The sequence below is a fragment of the Stenella coeruleoalba genome (assembly GCF_951394435.1).
Source record: "Stenella coeruleoalba genome assembly, chromosome: X".
Lineage (NCBI taxonomy): Eukaryota > Metazoa > Chordata > Mammalia > Artiodactyla > Delphinidae > Stenella > Stenella coeruleoalba.
In genome coordinates, this window is record NC_137152.1 from 107,271,550 (window position 1) to 107,292,393 (window position 20,844).

At 37.7% G+C, this 20,844-nt stretch overlaps 1 protein-coding gene and 1 pseudogene across 3 annotated transcripts in view; one reads left to right on the forward strand and one right to left on the reverse strand.

Moving 5' to 3' along the window:
- FRMD7 (FERM domain containing 7) overlaps positions 1–9,390 on the reverse strand; it is a gene marked incomplete at both ends in the record, with an annotated part of 55,091 nt that extends 45,701 nt beyond the window's left edge. For both annotated transcript variants that reach the window (XM_079910512.1, XM_079910511.1), the window contains one exon: positions 9,334–9,390. In XM_079910512.1, the coding sequence (XP_079766638.1) occupies positions 9,334–9,390 (57 nt within the window). The remainder of the gene's footprint in view (positions 1–9,333) is intronic.
- A 6,187-nt stretch (positions 9,391–15,577) lies between these two features.
- On the forward strand, positions 15,578–19,932 carry LOC307180655 (hypoxanthine-guanine phosphoribosyltransferase-like; annotated as a pseudogene). Its single transcript has 2 exons — positions 15,578–15,605; positions 19,397–19,932. The product of its transcript is annotated as a hypoxanthine-guanine phosphoribosyltransferase-like (transcript).
- Positions 19,933–20,844: the final 912 nt, after the last annotated feature.

Genomic DNA, 20,844 nt, shown 5'->3' on the forward strand with positions numbered 1-20,844 from the left:
AGAAAATGTTAAGAACAACCAAATAGAGATGAATAATATGATAACTGAAAGAAAAAATACACTGGAAGGAATCAATAGTAGACTAGATGATACAGAGGAATGGATCAGTGAGCTGGAAGACAGAGTAGTGGAAGTCACTGAAGCTGAAAAGAAAAAAGAATGAAGAGAAATGAGGACAGTTTAAGAGACCTCTAGAATAACATCAAGTGTACTAACATTTGCATTATAGGAATCCCAGAAGGATAAGAGAGAGAGAGAAAGAGGCAGAGAACATATTTGAAGAAATATTAACTGAAAACTTCCCTAACTTGGAAAGGAAACAGGTGTCCAAGACCAAGAAGCACAGAAAGTCCCAAACATAGTCAATCCAAAGAGGCCCACACCAAGATATAGTGTGTGCAGATGACATGATACTATACATAGAAAATCCTAAAGATGCCACCAAAAAACTACTAGAGCTCATCAATGAATTTGGTAAAGTTGCATTTCTATACATTAAAAATGAAGTATTAGAAAGAGAAATTAAGGAAACAATTCCATTTATGATTGCACCAAAACAACAAACTTACCTAAGGAGGTAAAGGACCTATTCTTAGAAAACTATAAGACACTGATGAAAGAAATTGGAGACCACGCAAACAGATGGAAAGATATACCATGTTCTTGGATTGGAAGAATTAATATTGTTAAAATGACCATACTACTCAAGGCAACCTACAGATACAATGCGACCCCTATTAAAATACCAGTAGCATTTTTCACAGAACTATAACAAATAATTTTAAAATATGTATGGAAACACAAAACCCCCAAATAGCCAAAACAATCTTGAGAAAGAAGAACAGAGCTGGAAGTATCATGCTCCCTGACTTCAGACTACACTACAAAGCTACAGTAATCAAAACAGTATGCAACTGGTACAAAAACAGACATATAGGTCAATGGGACAGAATAGAGAGCCCAGAAATAAACCACACACTTTTGATCAATTAATCTATGACAAAGGAGGCAGGAATATACAATGGAGAAAAGACAGTCTCTTCAATAAGTGGTGCTGGGAAAACTGAACAGCTACATGTAAAAGAATGAAGTTAGAACATTCTCTAAGACCATATACAAAATAAACTCAAAATGGATTAAAGATCTGAATGTAAGATTGGAAACCATAAAACTCCTAGAAGAAAACATAGGCAGAACAGTCTTTGACATAAATTGTAGCAATATATTTTTTGGATCTGTCTCCTAAGGCAAAGGAAACAAAATAAAAAATAAACAAGTGGGATCTAATTAAACTTAAAAGCTTTTGCACAGCAAAGGAAACCATGGACAAAATGAAAAGTCAGCCTACTGAATGGGAGAAAATATTTGCAAATGATTTGACCAATAAGGGGTTAATATCCAAAATATATGAGCAGCTCATACAACTCACTATCAATCAAACAACCCAATTAAATAATGAGCAGAAGACCTGAATAGACATTTTTCCAAAGAAGACAGAAAGATGGCCAACAGGCATGTGAAAAGATGCTCAACATTGCTAATCATCAGGGAAATGCTAATCAAAACAACACTGAGATATACTGACAGAGAAAGACAAATATCATATGACATCACTTATATGTGGAATGTAAAGAAATGATGCAAATGAACTTATTTATAAAACGGAAACAGACTTACAGACATAGAAAACAAACATATGGTTACCAAAGGGGATAGCAGGGGTGAGGCGGGGGAGAGAGATAAATTAAGAGTTTGGGATTAACATATACACACTACTATATATAAAATAGGTAAACAACAAGGACCTACTTATAGCAGAGGAAACTATAGTCAATATCTTATAATAACCTATAATGGAAAATAATCTGAAAAAGAATATATGTTTGTGTGTATGTGTGTGCGTGTGTGTGTAACTGAATCACTTTGCTGTACACTTGAAACTAACACAATATTGTAAGTCAACTATACTTCAATAAAAAATATTTTAAAAAACAATGATATATCACCTCACACCTGTCAGAATGGCTGTCACCAAAAAGAACACAAATAAACACGGGCGAGGATGTAGAGAAAAGGGAACCCTTGAACACTGTTGGCGGGAATGTAAATTGGTGCAGCCGCTATGAAAAACACTATGGAGTTTTCTCAAAAAACTAAAAATAAAACTACCGCATGATCCAGCAATTCCACTCCTGGGTATACATCCAAAGAAAACAAAAATACTAATTTGAAAAGATACATGCACCCCAGTGTTCATAGGAGCATTATTTACAATAGTCAAGACATGGAAGCAACCTAAGTGTCCATTAACAGATGAATGGATAAAGAAGATGTGATATATATATGGATGGACCTGGAGGGTATTATGCTTAGTGAAATAAGTCAGATGGAGAAAGACAAATACTATATGATATCACTATATGATATCTATATGATATCAAATACTATATGATATCAAATACTATATGATATATGATATGTGGAATCTAAAAAAGAAAACAAACTAGTGAATATAACAAAAGAGGTACAGACTCACAGATATAGAGAACAAACTAGTGGTTTTCAGTGGGGAAAGGGAAAAGGTGAGGGGCAAGATTGGGGTAGGGGATTAAGAGGTATAAACTATGTATAAAATAAATAAGCTACAAGGATATATTGTACAGCACAGGGAATATAGCCAATATTTTATAATAACTACAAATGGAGTATAATCTATAAAAATTGTGAATCACTATGTTGTACACCTGAAACTAATATGATATTATAAATCAACTATGCCTCAATTTAAAAGAAAAGTATACCTCAATTTTTTTTAAAGTATCAAGTTAAAAATTTTTTAAATTAAATGTCGTTAAAGATAAAGGGTTTGGCTGTTTCCATCTGCTTCCTTAAAGGAAGCCCACCATAATTTTAGGTAACTCTAGACAGTTATTATGGACCCTCTCAGGATTAATGACTCCAGGGGGGAAGAGCAAATCCCCTGGGGCTGCTGACTAAGCAAAGGGCAAGCCGCTCAGAAAAGCAGGATGAATTAACCCCAGGAAGCCCCAGAGGAAGAGCAAATGAGGGGAAACACAGCTCTGTTTTGCTTGGAGGTGGGCTGCAACATCAAGTGTTATCAAAAGAAACTTCAAGTTGAGGGTGAAAGACTGTTCTCTGTTGGTTTGCAAAGTATAGAAATAAAAAGGTCTCTAAGCAAGGGAGAGGGGAATTAACATGCTTTTAGCACATTCTTTGCATCAGGAACCTTACCTCTGGTACTTCATTCATCTTTACAATGATTTCACGAGGTAGGTGCTATGATTATTGCAATTTTAGTGATAAGCGCACAGGCTCAGAGAGGTGAAGTGACTCACATAATGTTCCACACCTTAAAATTGTTAGAGCTGGCAAGATATGGAAAGAACCTAAACAGCCATTAACAGATGAATGGATAAAGAAAATGTGGTATATATAAACAATGGAATATTACCCAGCCATAAAAGGAATGAAATAATGCCATTTGCAGCAACATGGATGGACCTAGAGATTATCATACTAAGCGAAGTAAGTCAGACAAAGACAAGTACCATATGAAATCACCTGTATGTAGAATCTAAAATATGACACAAATGACCATATGTACAAAACAGGAACAGACTCACAGACATAGAAAACAGACTTGTGGTTGCCAAGCGGGAGGGGAGGTTGGGGAGGGGTGGATTAGGAGTTTGTGATTAGCGGATGCAAACTATTATATATAGGATGGATAAACAACAAGGTCCTACTGTATAGTACAGGGAACTATATTCAATATCCTGTGATAAACCATAATGGATAAGAATATGAAAAAGAATGTATATATGTATAACTGAATCACTTTGCTGTACTGCAGAAATTAACACAACATTGTAAATCAGCTATATTTCAATAAAATAAACTTTAAAAAAATTTTTAGAGCAGAGACTAGAATTCAGGTCTGCCCAAATCCAGATATATTCCTCTTCCCATATTCCCATCAATAAATCCAAAACAAAACTCCTTGCCCACCCTAAACTTGCTCCTTTTATTCTGTTTCTCTGTCTTGGTGAATGGAGTCCACCATCCACACCATTACTTAAGCCAGAAATTTGGATGTTATCTAGGCTCCTCAACTCACCTCCTGTATCCAGGCTGACATCAAATGCTTCTAGAAATTCTACCCCATTAACATCTTTTGTATCCATCCTTTCTGTCTGTCTCCACCATTCTCTATCGGGCTGGAATATTGATGTTTGGGCATATGTGTTAGGATAGAGGCTGGCTATCTAAAATTGGAGCCACTGAACTTGAAACTATTATTCCGATTCTACCTGGCATCTCCAGCACTTAGAACGCATATTTCATTAAATATTGGATGAGCAAATGAATGCATAAATTAATGAGTTAACAGATGCTAATATCCCCATTTTGAGCTTCTTAAGCTCTTTAGTGATTCTCTATCACCTTCAGGATAAAGCCCAAACTTCATATATATACCACTTGACCCAAATGATATAACTGCTGACCACCTCTGCTCCACCTTGAATTCAAGCTACTCTCCATCTTCCTTTCAACACTCCATTCTTCACTCACACTGACCTTTTTTTTTCCATGAAAGGGCCATGTTCTCTTTTGCACATTGGCCTTCAATCTTTCCCTTGTGTAACCACCATACAACCCCCTTCCCCCTAGCTTCCACTTTTCACCTCCTTAGCTCCTACTCAGCAACTTAAATGGTATATTATTTGGAAAGTTTTTCCTGACACCCCAAGTCCAAGTTTTTAGCATTGATAGAACTAAGTCCGAGATAGGTTAAGTGACTTGCCCAAGGCCACACAGCTTGGAAGTAGCAGAGTCAAATTTTCTTCCTGTTTTATCAGACTCCAAATATACATTATATCCTTTATATCACAACTCAGGGAGATAACGGGTTAAGTGACTGGCCCAAGATCACACCCCTAAAATGGTGCAGTTTTTGTAGTCCCAAATCCAGGTACATTTTGCCACACCAGAGCAATTCCATTTCACTGGTGTTGAAAGAGTTTTTCTTTATGAAGGGGAGGGGTATCTATTTTGCTATTGACAAAACTACAAAAGATTCCTCATCATTATAAATTGAAAAACCAGCTCCTGGACAAATATCCCAAGGGTAAATACCATTACCAATAAAAAAATCACTAAGCAGTTCTTGGCTTTCTTATCCAGCTTGAATAGTGCTCAGTCCTGGCAATGCTTCCCCTCTGCCTCATTCCAGAAAATGAGGCCTGGTGGCCTTTATGATGGGCTCCCAGGGGAATGGGGTAAGCTGACTCACTATATTCTCTCACTGGGTAAGCCACTAGGTACCCACTGTGCTGGTCAATACAGTCACTTAGCAATCAGGTAAATGTAAGTCTTGAGATGTTTCAAACCTCTTATTTTGACCTTAGCTTCCAAAAACCATCAAAATAAAATGTGCTTTTGGGGGCTTCCCTGGTGGTGCAGTGGTAGAGAGTCCACCTGCCAATGCAGGGGACATGGGTTCGTGCCCCGGTCCGGGAAGATCCCACATGCCGCGGAGTGGCTGGGCCCGTGAGCCATGGCCACTGAGCCTGGGCGTCTGGAGCCTGTGCTCCGCAACGGGAGAGGCCACAACAGTGAGAGGCCCACGTACCGCAAAAAGAAAAAAAAATGTGCTTTTGGGAATTCACAAACAACAGCTGCTCTTCCCCTTCACTATGCTTCTACAAAGATAGAACTGCAGCAGGCAGGAGGCATATCAGACAGAACTGTGTCAAGTATGGTGATGGGATTATTGTTTTGAAAACTCTCCATCTAAACCTCAGAGAAGCAAACAGTTCAGTCTTAAAAGGAGGTCACCCTCCAAGGATGCTCATTATTACTACTGGTATCTGTGGCTATTGGGAGGTTCCTAGTAAAGCTAGAAACCTGACCTTCTCTATTCTTTCTGAGTGCTCAGAAGCCTTAGCTTTGGTCTTATCCTCCCTTTTTCTATCCAGAAAAGTCCCAGTCCCCATGTTAAAGAGGCAAAACTAAAACACAAAAATCTTCAATTTTTTTGGCCATGCCACACAGCTTGTGGGATCTTAGTTCCCCAACCAGGGATCAAATCCATGTCCGCTGCAGTGGAAGCATGGAGTCCTAACCACTGGACCACCAGGGAATTTTCAGTTATCTTTAAAATCGTTACCTTATTCCGTTTCTCCTCCTGCTTACCCACTCCCATCATCATTCTGGAGAGTCCTACCAAGTGCAACACTAGAGATGCTGTTGATATTTAACAGTGATCAATTTCATCAAATAAATTGACTTGAAAACTAAGATGAGGTTTTTACCAAACAGATTTTCTTCATTGGATTAAACTTCAGTGGGCATATTCCAGCAATTCTGGAGTCCCATATCTATCCTGCATCCCCAAAGACTCTTGGAAATTCAGAAAGGAAAAGTTTGACTAATATTCTCAGAGAGTTCATATGCAAATATCAGCACCCCGTGTCTCAGATTACAGATATGCAAAGAAGCTTCAAAAAACCAGGACATTTCAGGGGTCAGACGCTCTTCTCAGTAATCTAACTGAAGGCATTAACAAATTAAAGACATGTCAATCGCAAAGGGAGTTTGTCAACCATGCAATGAGAGGAAAAGGAATCACTGAAGCCCAAGTTGGCAGCTCCCAGCCAGCACTGCCCAGGCGAGAGTGTTCCCTTGCTCAAGAACTTTACTTACCCATATGGTAGAGTCGACTGTGCCCGGAACAGGGCCTGGAACATACTAGGATCTCAATAATAATTTGTTAATGAAATGACTAAATGAATGAATAAGTGACTTAAAAGGTGTCAATGACAGGGCCTTTGTGGAGACAGATGCATTATCAGGCTATTCAGTACTAGGATCATAGATCTAATTCCTTTCAATCTGACTCTTCTGCCCTTTGGCATATTATGTAACTGATGAGAGAACCCTAGTGTTCCCAGTCCCACTGTAAATGGTAACACTGGCCTCCTGATTTTAAAATACCAGTTTCTGACTTCAGATTTGTGGAGTGCTGACAAATCAGGCTTCTGAGTCTGTAGTCCTGAGCCAGATCTTGGACACCAGCAAACTCACTAAGATAATGCTACTGGGGGTGGAATAAAGGGTTCTGGATGTCAATTAGCCTAATCCAGGTGACATTATTCTATCTGATCATCATATTTCTACTACTGTACCTTCTGTAAAAACAACACTAACGCCCAAGATGCCATTATTTCCTCCCAAGCAACCAATTATTTTCTTAAATCTTATCTTGAAGAACAATTGTCCCTGGGACTGATACATGCCTCTTGAGACTTCTACTAATTGGTTCATAACAGTCATTAAAGCCTTACTGTATGCCAAACTCTATGCCCTTTGAGGGCCACAGAAACTAATGTGCAGTGGCAATATTACAGGACTAGGCGGCTACCGACAGATGAGTCTTCGGATACAATTGTACGTGGGGTCGTGGGAAGAGTCCTGGATTGGAAGTCCCAGCTCTGCATTCATCTTTTCCCTACTTTCACTCACAGGGTGGAATGGAGGATCAAATGAACTAATGGATGTGAAATTGCTTTTTAAATTTTTGTGTTATCCATTGGCGACCCTCTACTACTACTATTATCATCATCATTTTCATTATCATTATCATCATCATGATTATCAGTCTACTACTGTTAAGGAGAGAAGATACAGTTAGATGGCTGTATGCTAACTTAAGGTTCCATTTCCCTCAAGACTAAGCTGCCCATGGGACCACAGTCAGTGCTACTGCCACTCTCGGTAATGCCACGATTGCTACTTACAGAGCAGCCCTCCACAGAGCAAACGGGATCAGATGCTGTGACACCCAAATTGCTGGGTATCAAATCTCTCCCATTATCTTCCCAAGGAACACGGTGTGTTGCAGCTGGAAGGAACAGTCTGACTTAAAGCCAAATCACGCTGGCTTCAAGTTGCTAGAATCAGCTCCTCGGAAGGTGAATTTTGTGAAGCTAGGGTACTGTGCCTCCCACCCCCCCCCCATTTAATTGGATCTGTATTTGAGCTGTATATTCAGAAAGCTCTTCTGTCACTTTTTGTCAAAGATTTCTCTTTGAGTAGCTTGAAATATCTATTAAAAATTTAGCCTAAAGCAGTGTCTTTTGAATCCCCAGCTCACTAATTCAGGTACTGGAGCACTGTGAGTGTACACCACCAGCCTGCAAATGGATAAACTACTCAAAAGACATTTTCCACCCCTTAAATACAGTTCCAAGAAAGAATAGGAAATGCCTCATACCTCTAATGGAAGCTATTTGCTACAAAAACAAATCATCAGGTCCGTGGAGCTAGAAATGCCTTTTGCAAATAAAAGTGAAAGGAAGAGACAGCAAAACAGCAGCTGAAACCATGCAGTCATCACCCACAAAGCACATGATTCAAATAAAAATGAAATACTTATTTGAAAAATGGGTTACCTACACACCCAACAGCAGTTGTCAGTTTATGTATAAAGGAAAACAACCAGCATTTTGTATGAATTTCAAAGGAAATGAACTATTTGTTCCTTGTTAGCAGCTACTGTAAATATCAGAGCAAATAGCATTTTTTTGATTCCAATAAAATTGTAGAACATTTCCAAATGCTCGTACGTAAATCCTGACATCAAAATGTACATCTCTTAAGATACTGAAAGATGAGCTCCAAATGATGTACTTAACACATTTGTTCTTTCTTGAAGAGATGAGGTATAATTGTATCAGTCATCTTGTAGCTAGGAATTATATGAAGAACCCTGAACTATAAGTACTAAATCAAACTAAATAGTCTCTTATCCTATTTTTCTCTCTTATACTTGTCATTACTTCCTGAAGTTCTCATTACAACTGCATAATTCTACCCACTGCCCTCCACCCTCCGAAACCCCATAGGTTTTCTTCAGAAAAGGAGGGTAGCGTTCCCCTTCTCCTTTCCCTCAGAACCACAGTTTTCTCCCCACAAATATTCATGGGGTGAGACTCACAGGCAAATTATTTCAATGAGCAATAATACCTTTTTGGGTAGGACAACTAAGTTATTTCTGCTTTGTCTTCTTACATATATTTAGATTTGCTGTTGTTAACCCTTGAGAAAAGAGAACCTGTTCTAGAAGAAAGGTTAGTGGGAAAGCATGAGCTACACTGTGATATTAAATACAGATTTCTTTTTCCAAAGCTAAAACCTACAGTCCTCCTTCGGTCCTAAAGAAGACATAATATCTCCAGCTAATGGGCTGTCCACAAATGACCATTATTGAATGAATAATAAAGGAATAATAGCAATGTGATTTCCACTTACATCAACCACAAAAATCTTCTGGGAATCATCCAAAAACTGCACTTTTAAATGTAGCATTCTCGGAGAGGCCGTTGGGCTGCGAGCAGGCTCAGAGTGCTGTGAGTTCTGTGACAGGAAGGGGGCTTTCTCAAGGAATTTCACTCTTAGCTGGAGGCAGTGCGCTCGGGTCCCCCCACCCCCATCCAGGCACCTCCACCCAGCAGGGCACACTTCTGTTTGCTTGAATTGATGCACACTCAAGGGCATGTGTGCTGATGATCAATAGCATCTGGGCTACCTCCTATTTGGTCAACGTCAAATCCAACTGGACTCACTCTAGCCCTCTTAAACTCGGTTCCTTTCTTCAAAGAAAAAGAAGAAAGAAAACACTTGCAACCCCTGGGGATTTTCTTTATTTCACAGGAGCACGATTTTGAAAACCCTAGTTGAAGCTTTGATAAACTGAGAATAGCCATTCTCAAAAGTAAAAGGATTAGAGTTAGTCTCATATTGTACTAGAAATTTCATGGCTGAACTAGGAAACTTTATGTGTAATAATTGTAATTGTTTTGAATGTACGTGATTTAGAAATGAAAATTATATAAAAAAGAATATATGGAAAAGCTCAATTCCACGTCTGTCCCCTCTATTCTGTGCCCCCATACATCCCTATCAGTAACCAATTTTATTAGTTTTTTGTTGTTGTTATTTAGCCTTCAGTGTTTCTTTATGCAAATACTGTACAAGAAAATACGAATGTATTTCTCATACATATGTAGCATGCTGTTAAACTGCATGCTGTTTTGTGCCTTCCTTTTCTCACTTCATATATCATTGTTGATTTCTCTTTAGCTTTGCATGGAGAGCTTCCTGATTTTTTTTACAGCTGCATAATTTTTCACGGTGTAGGTGAAATACAGTTGACTCAAATAATCCCCTATTTGTGGACATGGGTTGTTTCCAACTCTTTGCTTTTATGAACAAAGTTTGAAATGAATATCCTCATATATATGTCATTTTATATGTATGTCATTTTATCTGTAGGATCGATTTCCAGAGGTGGAATTGCTGGACAAGGGTAATGTACTGGTAATTTTTATAACGACTTCTATATCCTTCCATAAATGTTGTTATGATTTGATTTGTGTCCTCCAAAATTCAAGTGTTTAAGTCCTAACTCCCAGTTACTCAGAATGTGACTCTATTTGGAGATAGGGTTTATAAAGAGGTAATTAAGTTGAAATGAGGTCATTAGGGTGGGCCCTAATCCAATATGACTAGTGTCCCTACAAGTAGAGGACATTAAGACATAGACATGTACAGAAGGAAGACCATGTGAAGACACAGGGAAGAGAAGATGGCCACTTACAAGACAAGGAGAGAGGTCTCAGAAGGAACCAACCCTTCCAGCACTTTGATTTCAGACTTGTAGCCTCCAGAATTGTGAGAAAATAAATTCAAATAAATTTCTGTTCTTATAAGCCACCTAGTGTCTGGTACTTTGTAATGGCACACCTACCAACCTAATACAAGTGTTGTACCAATTTGCATTCCTACTCACAATGTATGAGCGTTCCTATTTTCCCCAGGCTCACCAACAGAGTACGGTGTCAAACTTTTTGATTTTAGACAAATTGATAAGTGAGAAAAAGAATCTCAGTGTAGTTTTAAATTTGAACTTTTCATATTATGAGAGAAGTTGAGTATCTTTTCAGATGTTTCAGGGTATTCTTTTTTTTTTAAATAAACTATCTTTCCATGTAGCTCCACACACTTTTTGAAAAAAATACTGGTTATTGTCCCTTTTCCTCAATCTCTAGAAACTCTTTAAAAACTAGGAAAATTATCCCTTTGTGATATGAATTACAAATATTTTCCCCATTTATCCTTTGTCTTTGCTTATGGTGTATGTGTATGTGTTATTTGTCATGAGAAATTATTTATTTTGGTGAAGTGAAATTTGTCAATCAGTGTTTAAATGGCCTCTGGATTTGTGTCATAATTAGAAAGGCCTGCTTCACTTCAAGGTTTACCTTTAGTACTTTTATGGCTTAATTTTTTTAAATTTAAATCTTTGATCTATTTAGATTTTATCTTGATATATGGTATGAAGTATGGATCAAATTTAACCTTTTTCCAAATAGCTACTCAGTTGTCCTGATGTCATTGATTAGAAAGTTCACTTTTACCCCCATCGATTTGAGAAGATGCCTTTATCATATATTAAATTGCCACATGCATTTGGGCCTGTTTTTGGATTTTTGTTTCCTTCCATGTACTAGTTTCACATTGTTTTAAGTTTTGAGGCTCTAGAGTATGTTTTAATATCCAATAAGGCTGCTCTACTCCACACTGCTCTATATTTACAGAGTTTTCCCTGCTATTCTTGTTTACTTATTTTTCTATATAAGCTTGTACAGTTTCAGGCAAAGAAACAGGTATATTTATAAAGATGTGTTAAAAATTATAAATTTATTTATGGAAAACATATCTTTCTGATGGTGAGTCTTTTTTTTTTAACATCTTTATTGGGCTATAATTGCTTTACAATGGTGTGTTAGTTTCTGCTTTATAACAAAGTGAATCAGTTATACATATACATATGTTCCCATATCTCTTCCCTCTTACGTCTCCCTCCCTCCCACCCTCCCTATCCCACCCCTCCAGGTGGTCACAAAGCACCAAGCTGATCTCCCTGTGCTATGCGGCTGCTTCCCACTAGCTATCAACCTTACGTTTGGTAGTGTATATATGTCCATGCCTCTCTCTCGCTTTGTCACAGCTTACCCTTCCCCCTCCCCATATCCTCAAGTCCGTTCTCCAGTAGGTCTGTGTCTTTATTCCTGTCTTATCCCTAGGTTCTTCATGACATTTTTTTCTTAAATTCCACATATATGTGTTAGCACACGGTATTTGTCTTTCTCTTTCTGACTTACTTCACTCTGTATGACAGAGTCTAGGTCTATCCACCTCATTACAAATAGCTCAATTTCATTTCTTTTTATGGCTGAGTAATATTCCATTGTGTATATGTGCCACATCTTCTTTATCCATTCATCTGATGATGGGCACTTAGGTTGTTTCCATCTCCGGGCTATTGTAATAGAACTGCAATGAACATTTTGGTACATGACCCTTTTTTTTTTTTTTTTTTTTTTTTTGCGGTACGCGGGCCTCTCACTGTTGTGGCCTCCCCCATTGCGGAGCACAGGCTCCGGACGCGCAGGCTCAGCGGCCATGGCTCACGAGCCCAGCCGCTCCGCGGCATGTGGGATCTTCCCGGAACGGGGCACGAACCCGTGTCCCCTGCATCGGCAGGCGGACTCTCAACCACTGCGCCACCAGGGAAGTCCACACGACCCTTTTTGAATTATGGTTTTCTCAGGGTATATGCCCAGTAGTGGGATTGCTGGGTCATATGGTACTTCTATTTGTAGCTTTTTAAGGAACCTCCATACTGTTCTCCATAGTGGCTGAACCAATTCACATTCCCACCAGCAGTGCAAGAGTGTTCCCTTTTCTCCACACCCTCTCCAGCATTTATTGTTTCTAGATTTTTTGATGATGGCCATTATGACCAGTGTGAGATTATATCTCATTGTAGTCTTGATTTGCATTTCTCTAATGATTAATGATGTTGAGCATTCTTTCATGTGTTTGTTGGCAGTCTGTATATCTTCTTTGGAGAAATGTTTATTTAGGTCTTCTGCCCATTTTTGGATTGTGTTGTTTGGTTTTTTGTTATTGAGCTGCATGAGCTGCTTGTAAAGTTTGGAGATTAATCCTTTGTCAGTTGCTTCATTTGCAAATATTTTCTCCCATTCTGAGGGTTGTCTTCGTCTTGTTTATGGTTTCCTTTGCTGTGCAAAAGCTTTTAAGTTTCATTAGGTCTCATTTGTTTATTTTTGTTTTTATTTCCATTTCTCTTGGAGGTGGGTCAAAAAGGATCTTGCTGTGATTTATGTCATAGAGTGTTCTGCCTATGTTTTCCTCTCAGAGTTTGATAGTGTCTGGCCTTACATTTAGGTTTTTATTCCATTTTGAGCTTTTTTTTGTGTATGGTGTTAGGGAGTGATCTAATCTCATACTTTTACATGTAGCTGTCCAGTTTTCCCAGCACCACTTATTGAAGAGTCTTCTTATTCATGGGGCATGTATGTCAATTTGTTCAGGTCTACTTTTATGTCCTCTTCTACAATGTTGTATTTAATATAAATTTTCAAACATACACAAAACCAAAGAGTTTAGTACAATGAACTCCCATACATTCATAAACGAGATCAAAAACTGTTATGAGATGAACTGTGTTCCTCCCAAATTCATATATTGAAGCCCTAACCCTCAGTACCTCAGAATATGACTGTATTTGGAGATAGGGCCTTTAAAGAAATAAGTAAGTTCAAATGAGACCTTTAGGATGGGCCCTAATCCAATCTGACTGGTGTTCTTATAAGAAAAGAAAATTTTTATACACGAGAGAGATCAGGGATGCACACAAACAGAGGAAAGTTCATGAGAGGGCACAGTGAGAGGGCAGCCATCTGCAAGCCTAGGAGAGAGGTCTCAGAAGAAACCAAACCTGCCAACACCTCGATCCTGGATTTCTAGCCTCCAGAATGGTGAGAAATAAATTCTGTTGTTTATGCCATTTAGTCTGTGGTATTTTTTTATTAATTTATTAATTAATTTATTTTTGGCTGCATTGGGTCTTCGTTGCTGCATGCGGGCTTTCTCTAGCTGCGGTGAGCAGGGGCTACTCTTCGTTGTGGTGCGTGGGCTTCTCATTATGGTGGCTTCTCTTGTTGCAGAGCATGGGCTCTAGGCATGTAGGTTTCAGTAGTTGTGGCATGCGGGCTCAGTAGTTGTGGCTCGCAGGCTCTAGAGCGCAGGCTCAGTAGTTGTGGCGCACGGGCTTAGTTGTTCTGCGGCATGCGGGATCTTCCCGGACCAGGGTGCAAACCCGTGTCCCCTGCATTGGCAGGTGGATTCTTAACGACTACACCACCAGGGAAGTCCCATACTATTTTTAAACTTTCTTTCTTCACTGATCTGTACAACATGGACATTTTTCCAGATTAGTACATTAGATCTATCTAGTATTTTATGCACTATTATATATTTTCTCAGTTCCTTTATTAATAGACATTTGGGTTGTTTTCCCTTATGAACAATACTGCAATAAACATCCTTGTACATAAATCTTTGCACATTTGTGGTGACGTCTCTCTAGGATAAATTTCTAGCACTTGAAATGGTGGATCACTGGGTCTGAAAATTTATCTTTTAATAGATACTATCAAGTTGCCCTTTGAAAATGTTATACCAATTTTCACTTTCAGCAAGAGTGTGCTAGCTAATACATCCAATGAAACATTAAATAATAGTGCCAATAGTGAGCATCATTTCCTCTCTCCTGACATTAGCAGGAATGCTTCCAGGGTTTCCCCATTAAGTAAAACTCTGGCTTTTGAAGGACACATTTTCAAAAGTACATTTAAACCTGATTGGGTAAGAATCCCAAAACACCACTCTTGATCTATATTGAACCAACTTATCCTATGTCACTAAATAAATAGGCTGGTAAAATTAGACCAACGAAATGCTGTCATCTGATGTACAAGAGAGCATACCTTTGCTAATATTTTGACAGCTCACAGCACAGTCTCCACAACAACTCCAAGTGGAGAGTCAGCTGCAAGACTGGTGGAAAAAGCTGTAACTCTGGTGACCAAAGAATCTATTTAAAATCTTACCAGCAATGTGACCTGAGACAGGTCACTTCAGCTCCCTGTGCCTCAGTTTCCTAACTTATAAAGTAAGGTGACAATTCTAATTCATAGAGTTGTTGTGAGAAAGAAAAGATCTAGATATATGAAATCATAAAATTCAGGGCCTGGCACACAGTAGGCACAAAATAAACGTTTGCTGAATGGGTGAGTATCAAGGAAATAAATATAAATAATTCACTGTTTGCTGAAGTTTAAAACAGTAAATGAGTTCTCTCTTTTCCTCTCTCTTTTTCCACCTAGACTTCAGTCCTTCAGTTATTACTGGCAAAATGTTACTAATTGACTGTGATCCAAAACAGGAAACTGTCTTAAAGGAAATTTTCATATTCTACTTTAAAGTAAAAATCCAAAGTTGGGCTCACCCCTGGAAAAATTAGCCTGGCCAGTCTGTCTTCACTTTAGTCCCTCCACACATAAGGAGGTGGAGAGGGAACGCTGAGCAGGAGGCCAGAATAGGAGCAAAAGGAGATTGGGCGATGGATCCCAGGGTTGGTGAGCTAGGATGTAAATGGAAGAGTGTACTAGATAGCTTTTACCCTTACCATTTAAAAATAAACCTAAATCAGAAATAAAAATAAAAAGCACCACATCACTGTTTTTTCCTAAGATCCAAAGGGTGAACTGTGATATGACTTTAAGGGTAAGAGTTAAGAATTCTGACCAAAATTAGGGCCCCAGTTCCTGGCATTTCATCATTAGTATCTTATTTCTTTGGGGTTAAGGACTATTCTTTTTCAAAAGTTCCTTATTTTTTCCAGCTTTATTGAGATATAATTGACATAAAACATTGTGTAAGTTTAACGTGTACATGCGATGATATGATACACTTATACATTGTAAAATGTTTACCTCAGTAGGGTTAGTTATCACCTCCATTACCTCATGTAATTACCATTTCTTTTTTGTGATGAGAACATTTAAGATCTACTCTCTTAGCAGCTTTCAATCATATAGTACAGTATTGTTAACCATAGTCACCATGCTATACTTTAGATCCCCAGGACTTATTCATGTTATAAGTGGAAGTTTGTACACTTTGGCTGACATCTCCCCATTCCCACCCCCGCCCCCAGCCACTTACAACCACCATTCTACTTTGTTTCTGTGAGTTTGGGTTTTATAGATGCTACATATAAATGATATCATACAGTATTTGTCTTTCTCTGTCTGACTTATTTCACTTAACTTAATGCCCTCAAGGTCCATCCATATTGTTACAAATGGCAGGATTTCCTTCTTTCTCATGGCTCAATAATATTCCCTTGTGTATATATGCCTCATTTTCTATATCCATTTATCTGTAGACTGACACTAAGGTGGTTTCTATATCTTGGTTATTGTGAATAACATGGCAACGAACATGGGAGTGCAATATCTCTTTGAAGACTTGATTTCATTTCTTTTGGATATGTACCCAGAAGTGAGATTACTGGATCATATGGTAGTTCTATTTTTAATTGTTTGAGGAAACTTCACACTGTTCTCCATAGTGGCTGCACCAGTTTACATATCCACCAATAGTACACCAGGGTTCCCCTTTCTCCACATCCTTGCCAAAATTTATCTTTTTTATAATAGCCATTCTAACAGGTGTGAGGTAACATCTCATTGTGGCTTTGATTTGCATTTCCCTGATGACTAATGATATTGAACATCTTTTCACGTACCTGTTGGCCACTTGTGTATCTTCTTTGGAAATGTGTCTACTCAGTTCCTCTGCTCATTTTTTTTTTTAAGAAGATGTTGGGGGTAGGAGTTTATTAATTAATTTATTTATTTTTGCTGTGTTGGGTCTTCGTTTCTGTGTGAGGGCTTTCTCTAGTTGTAGCAAGCAGGGGCCACTCTTCATCACGGTGTGCGGGCCTCTCACTATCGCGGCCTCTCTTGTTGCGAAGCACAGGCTCCAGACGCGCAGGCTCAGTAGTTGTGGCTCACGGGCCTAGTTGCTCTGTGGCATGTGGGATCTTCCCAGACCAGGACTCAAACCCGTGTCCCCTGCATTAGCAGGCAGATTCTCAACCACTGCACCACCAGGGAAGCCCTCCCTCTGCTCATTTTTTAATCATATTTTTTGTGTGTTTGTTTTTGAGTTTTATGAGTTCCTTCTATGTTTTGGATATTAACTCCTTATCAGATATATGATTTGCAAATATTTTCTTACATTCCATAGGCTTCCTTTTCATTTTTTTAATTATTTCTTTTGCTGTGCAGAAGATTTTTGGTTTGATTTAGTCCCACTTGTTTACTTTGGCTTTTGTTGCTTGTGCTTTCAGTGTCATAGCCCCCAAAATCATTGCCAAGACCACTGTCAAGGGGCTTTTCCTCTATGTTTTCTTCTAGAAGTATTATAGCTTTAGATCTTATGTTTAATTCTTTAAATCCATTTCAAGTTAATGTTTTGTGAGTGATGTGAGATAGGGTCCATTTTATTCTTCTGCATGTGATTATCCAGTTTTCCCTATACCAATTATTGAAGAGATTATCTTTTCGCCATTGAGTATCATTGACTCCCTTGTCAGTATTAGTTGGCTGTATAAGCAAGGGGTTATTTCTGGGTTCTTGATTCTGTTCCATTGGTCTTTTGTCTATTTTTATGCCAGTACCACACTGTTTTGATTACTATACGTTTGTAATAACATAGTTTGAAATCAAGAAGCGTGATGCCTCTCACTTTGTTCTTTTCAGGATTACTTTGGTTCTTCAGGGTCTTTTGTAGTTCCATAAAAATTTTAGTATTTTTTCTCTATTTCAGTGGAAAATGCCATTGGAATTTTGATAGGAATTGCATTGAATCTATAGATGGCTTTCAGTAGTATGGCCATTTTAACAATATTAATTCTTCTAATACATGAACATTAGATATATTTCCTTTTATTTGTGTCTTCTTCAATTTCTTCAAATTGAACAATCTCATGCAAAATTATTCAATATTTTTGCAGATTATATTATATTATAAATTGTTACAAGGTAATAGCTAAAAATTCCCTGTGTTCTAAAATGTATCCTTGCTGCTTATCTATTTTATTCATAGTAGTTTGTATCTGTTAATCCCTTACCCCTAGTTTGTTCCTCTCCCCTTTGGTAACCACTAGTTTGTTCTCTATATCTGTGACTCTATGTTTTGCATATACATTATTTTTTAGGTTCCACATATAAGTGTTATTATACAGTATTTGTTTGACTTATTTCACTAAGCATGATATTCTCTAGGTTTACCTGCATTGCTGCAAATGGCAGAATTTCATTCTTTTTTATGGCTGAGTAATATTCCATTGTATATATATATATATATATATATATTGCATCTTCTTTATATATTCATCTGTTGATGGGCACATAGTAATCTCTAATGGTTTTTCTAATTTCTGTGGTATCAGTTGTAATATTTCCTTTTCATTTCTGATTTTATTTGTTTGAGTCTTCTCTTTAAATTTAGTCAGTTTTTGTTGTCTTAAAATTAAAAAACAGCTCTTAGTTTCATTGATCTTTTCTATTTTTTTTTTTTTTTGGTCTCTATTTCATTATTTCTGCTCTGATCTTTATTTCTTTTCTTCTACTAAATTTGGGCTTAGTTAATTCTTCTTTTTCTAGTTCTTTGAGGTGTAAAGTTAGGTTATTTATTTGAGATCTTTCTTTTTTCTTAATGTAAGTACCTATTGCTAAAGCTTCCCTCTTATAGTGCTTTTGCAGCATCCTATAAGTTTTGGTATGTAATGTTTCAATTTTTGTTTGTTTTCAAGATATTTTTAAATGTTCCTTTTGATTTCCTCCTTGACCCATTGGTTGTTCAGGAGTGTGTTGTTTAATTTCCACATGTTTGTGTGAATTTTCCAGTTTTCCTTCTGTTATTGATTCCTAGTTTCATACCTTTGTGGTCAGAAAAGTTACTTGGTATGACTTCAGTCTTCTTAAATTGGCTAAGAATTGTTTTGTGATGTGATCTTTCCTGGAGAATATTCCATGTGGAACTTGAGAGGAATATATATTCTGCTGCTGTTGAATGGAATGTTCTATATACGTCTGTTAGGCCCATTTGCTCTAAAGTATAATTCAAGTCCAGCATTTCCTTCTTTTATGTCTGGGTGATCTATCTATTATTGAAAGTGGGGTTATTGAAGTCCCCTACTATTATTGTACTGTTGTCTATTTCTCCATTCAGATCAGTTAGTGTTTGCTTAATATATTAGATTAGCCAAAAATTTCGTTTGGGTTTTTCCATAAGATGTTACAGAAAAAGCTCATCCCAGACTGCCCTCAGCCCACACGCCAGCCAGCTCCATTATGGTGACCCACAGCTCCAGCATCGTGGACCGAATGGCTGGCTTGAGATGTGATGAAGGAGATGGGAGGCCATCACATCACGGGCCTCTGTGTGCTCAAGAGGGGCTATAAATTCTTTGCTGACCTGCTGGATTACATCAAAGCACCGAACAGAAATAGTGATAGATCTATTCCCATGACTGTAGATTTTATCAGACTGAAAATCTACTGTAATAAGCAGTCAACAGGTGACATAAAAGTAATTGTTGGAGATAGTCTCTCAACTTTAACTGGAAAGAATTTCTTGATTGTTGAAGATACAATTGACACTGACAAAACAATGCAGACCTTGCTTTCCTTGGTCAAGCAGCATAATCCAAAGATGGTCAAGGTTGCAAGCTTGCTGGTGAAAAGGACCCCTCGAAGCATTGGTTATAGACCAGACTTTGCTGGATTTGAAATTCCAGACAAGTTTGTTATAGGATATGCCTTTGACTATAATGAATACTTCAGGGATTTGAATCATGTTTGTGTCATTAGTAAAACTAGAAAGGCAAAATACAAAGCCTAAGATGAGAGTTCGAGTTTGGAAACATCTGGAGTCCCATTGAAGTCATCAGTAAAATTATCAAATGTTCTAGTTCTGTGGCCAGCTGCTTAGTAGAGCTTATTGCATGTATCTTCGAGGAATTGTATCTGTTTTGCATTTTAGAAAGGTCAGTTGCTGCATTCCTGAACTCTTTATTTGCACTGTGAGTCTATAGACTATCAGTTCCCTTTGGGTGGATTGTTATTTCACTTGTGAATGAAAAATCTCTTAAACCACACCACTATTGAATGAAAATATTGAAATTGTATCTGTAAGAAACATTTAAAGAGATGAATATATTAGTTTTTTAACTGAGATTTTAATTTTTATATAGTCAAGAAAGAACAGAAGTGATTGAATACTGTTAATTATACCACTGTGTGTTTAGAAAAGAAGCAGTTTCATATCAGTGACAACATTTAGAGGTCATTATGTCGTATAAACCATATGTCCTGGCATTACTTTAGTAGGCTTCAGTAGTATTAATTGCATTTTCCCGCTTGTTCAGATTATTTCTGGTGAATCTTTGTCAGCAGTTCCTTTTAAATACAGGTCAATAAGTTCCAAAAACCTACCACTTTTTGAATTCTTCAATGTAAAAAACCCTTAAAAATAAAGGCTGTCTCTTTAAAAGAAAAAAAAAGGTTACAGAAAAACCCAAAAGAACTTTTTGGCCAACCCAATATTTAGGTGCTCTGAGGTTGAGTACATATCTATTTATGACTGTTAGGTCCTCTTGATGAATTGACCCCTTTGTAATTATAGAGTGACCTTCTTTGTCTCTTATTATAGTTTTTTTCTTAAAGTCTATTTTGTCTGATATGAATATAGCCATCCCTGTTCTCCTTTGGTTTCCATTTGCATGGAATATCTTTCTCCAATCCCTTTGTTTTG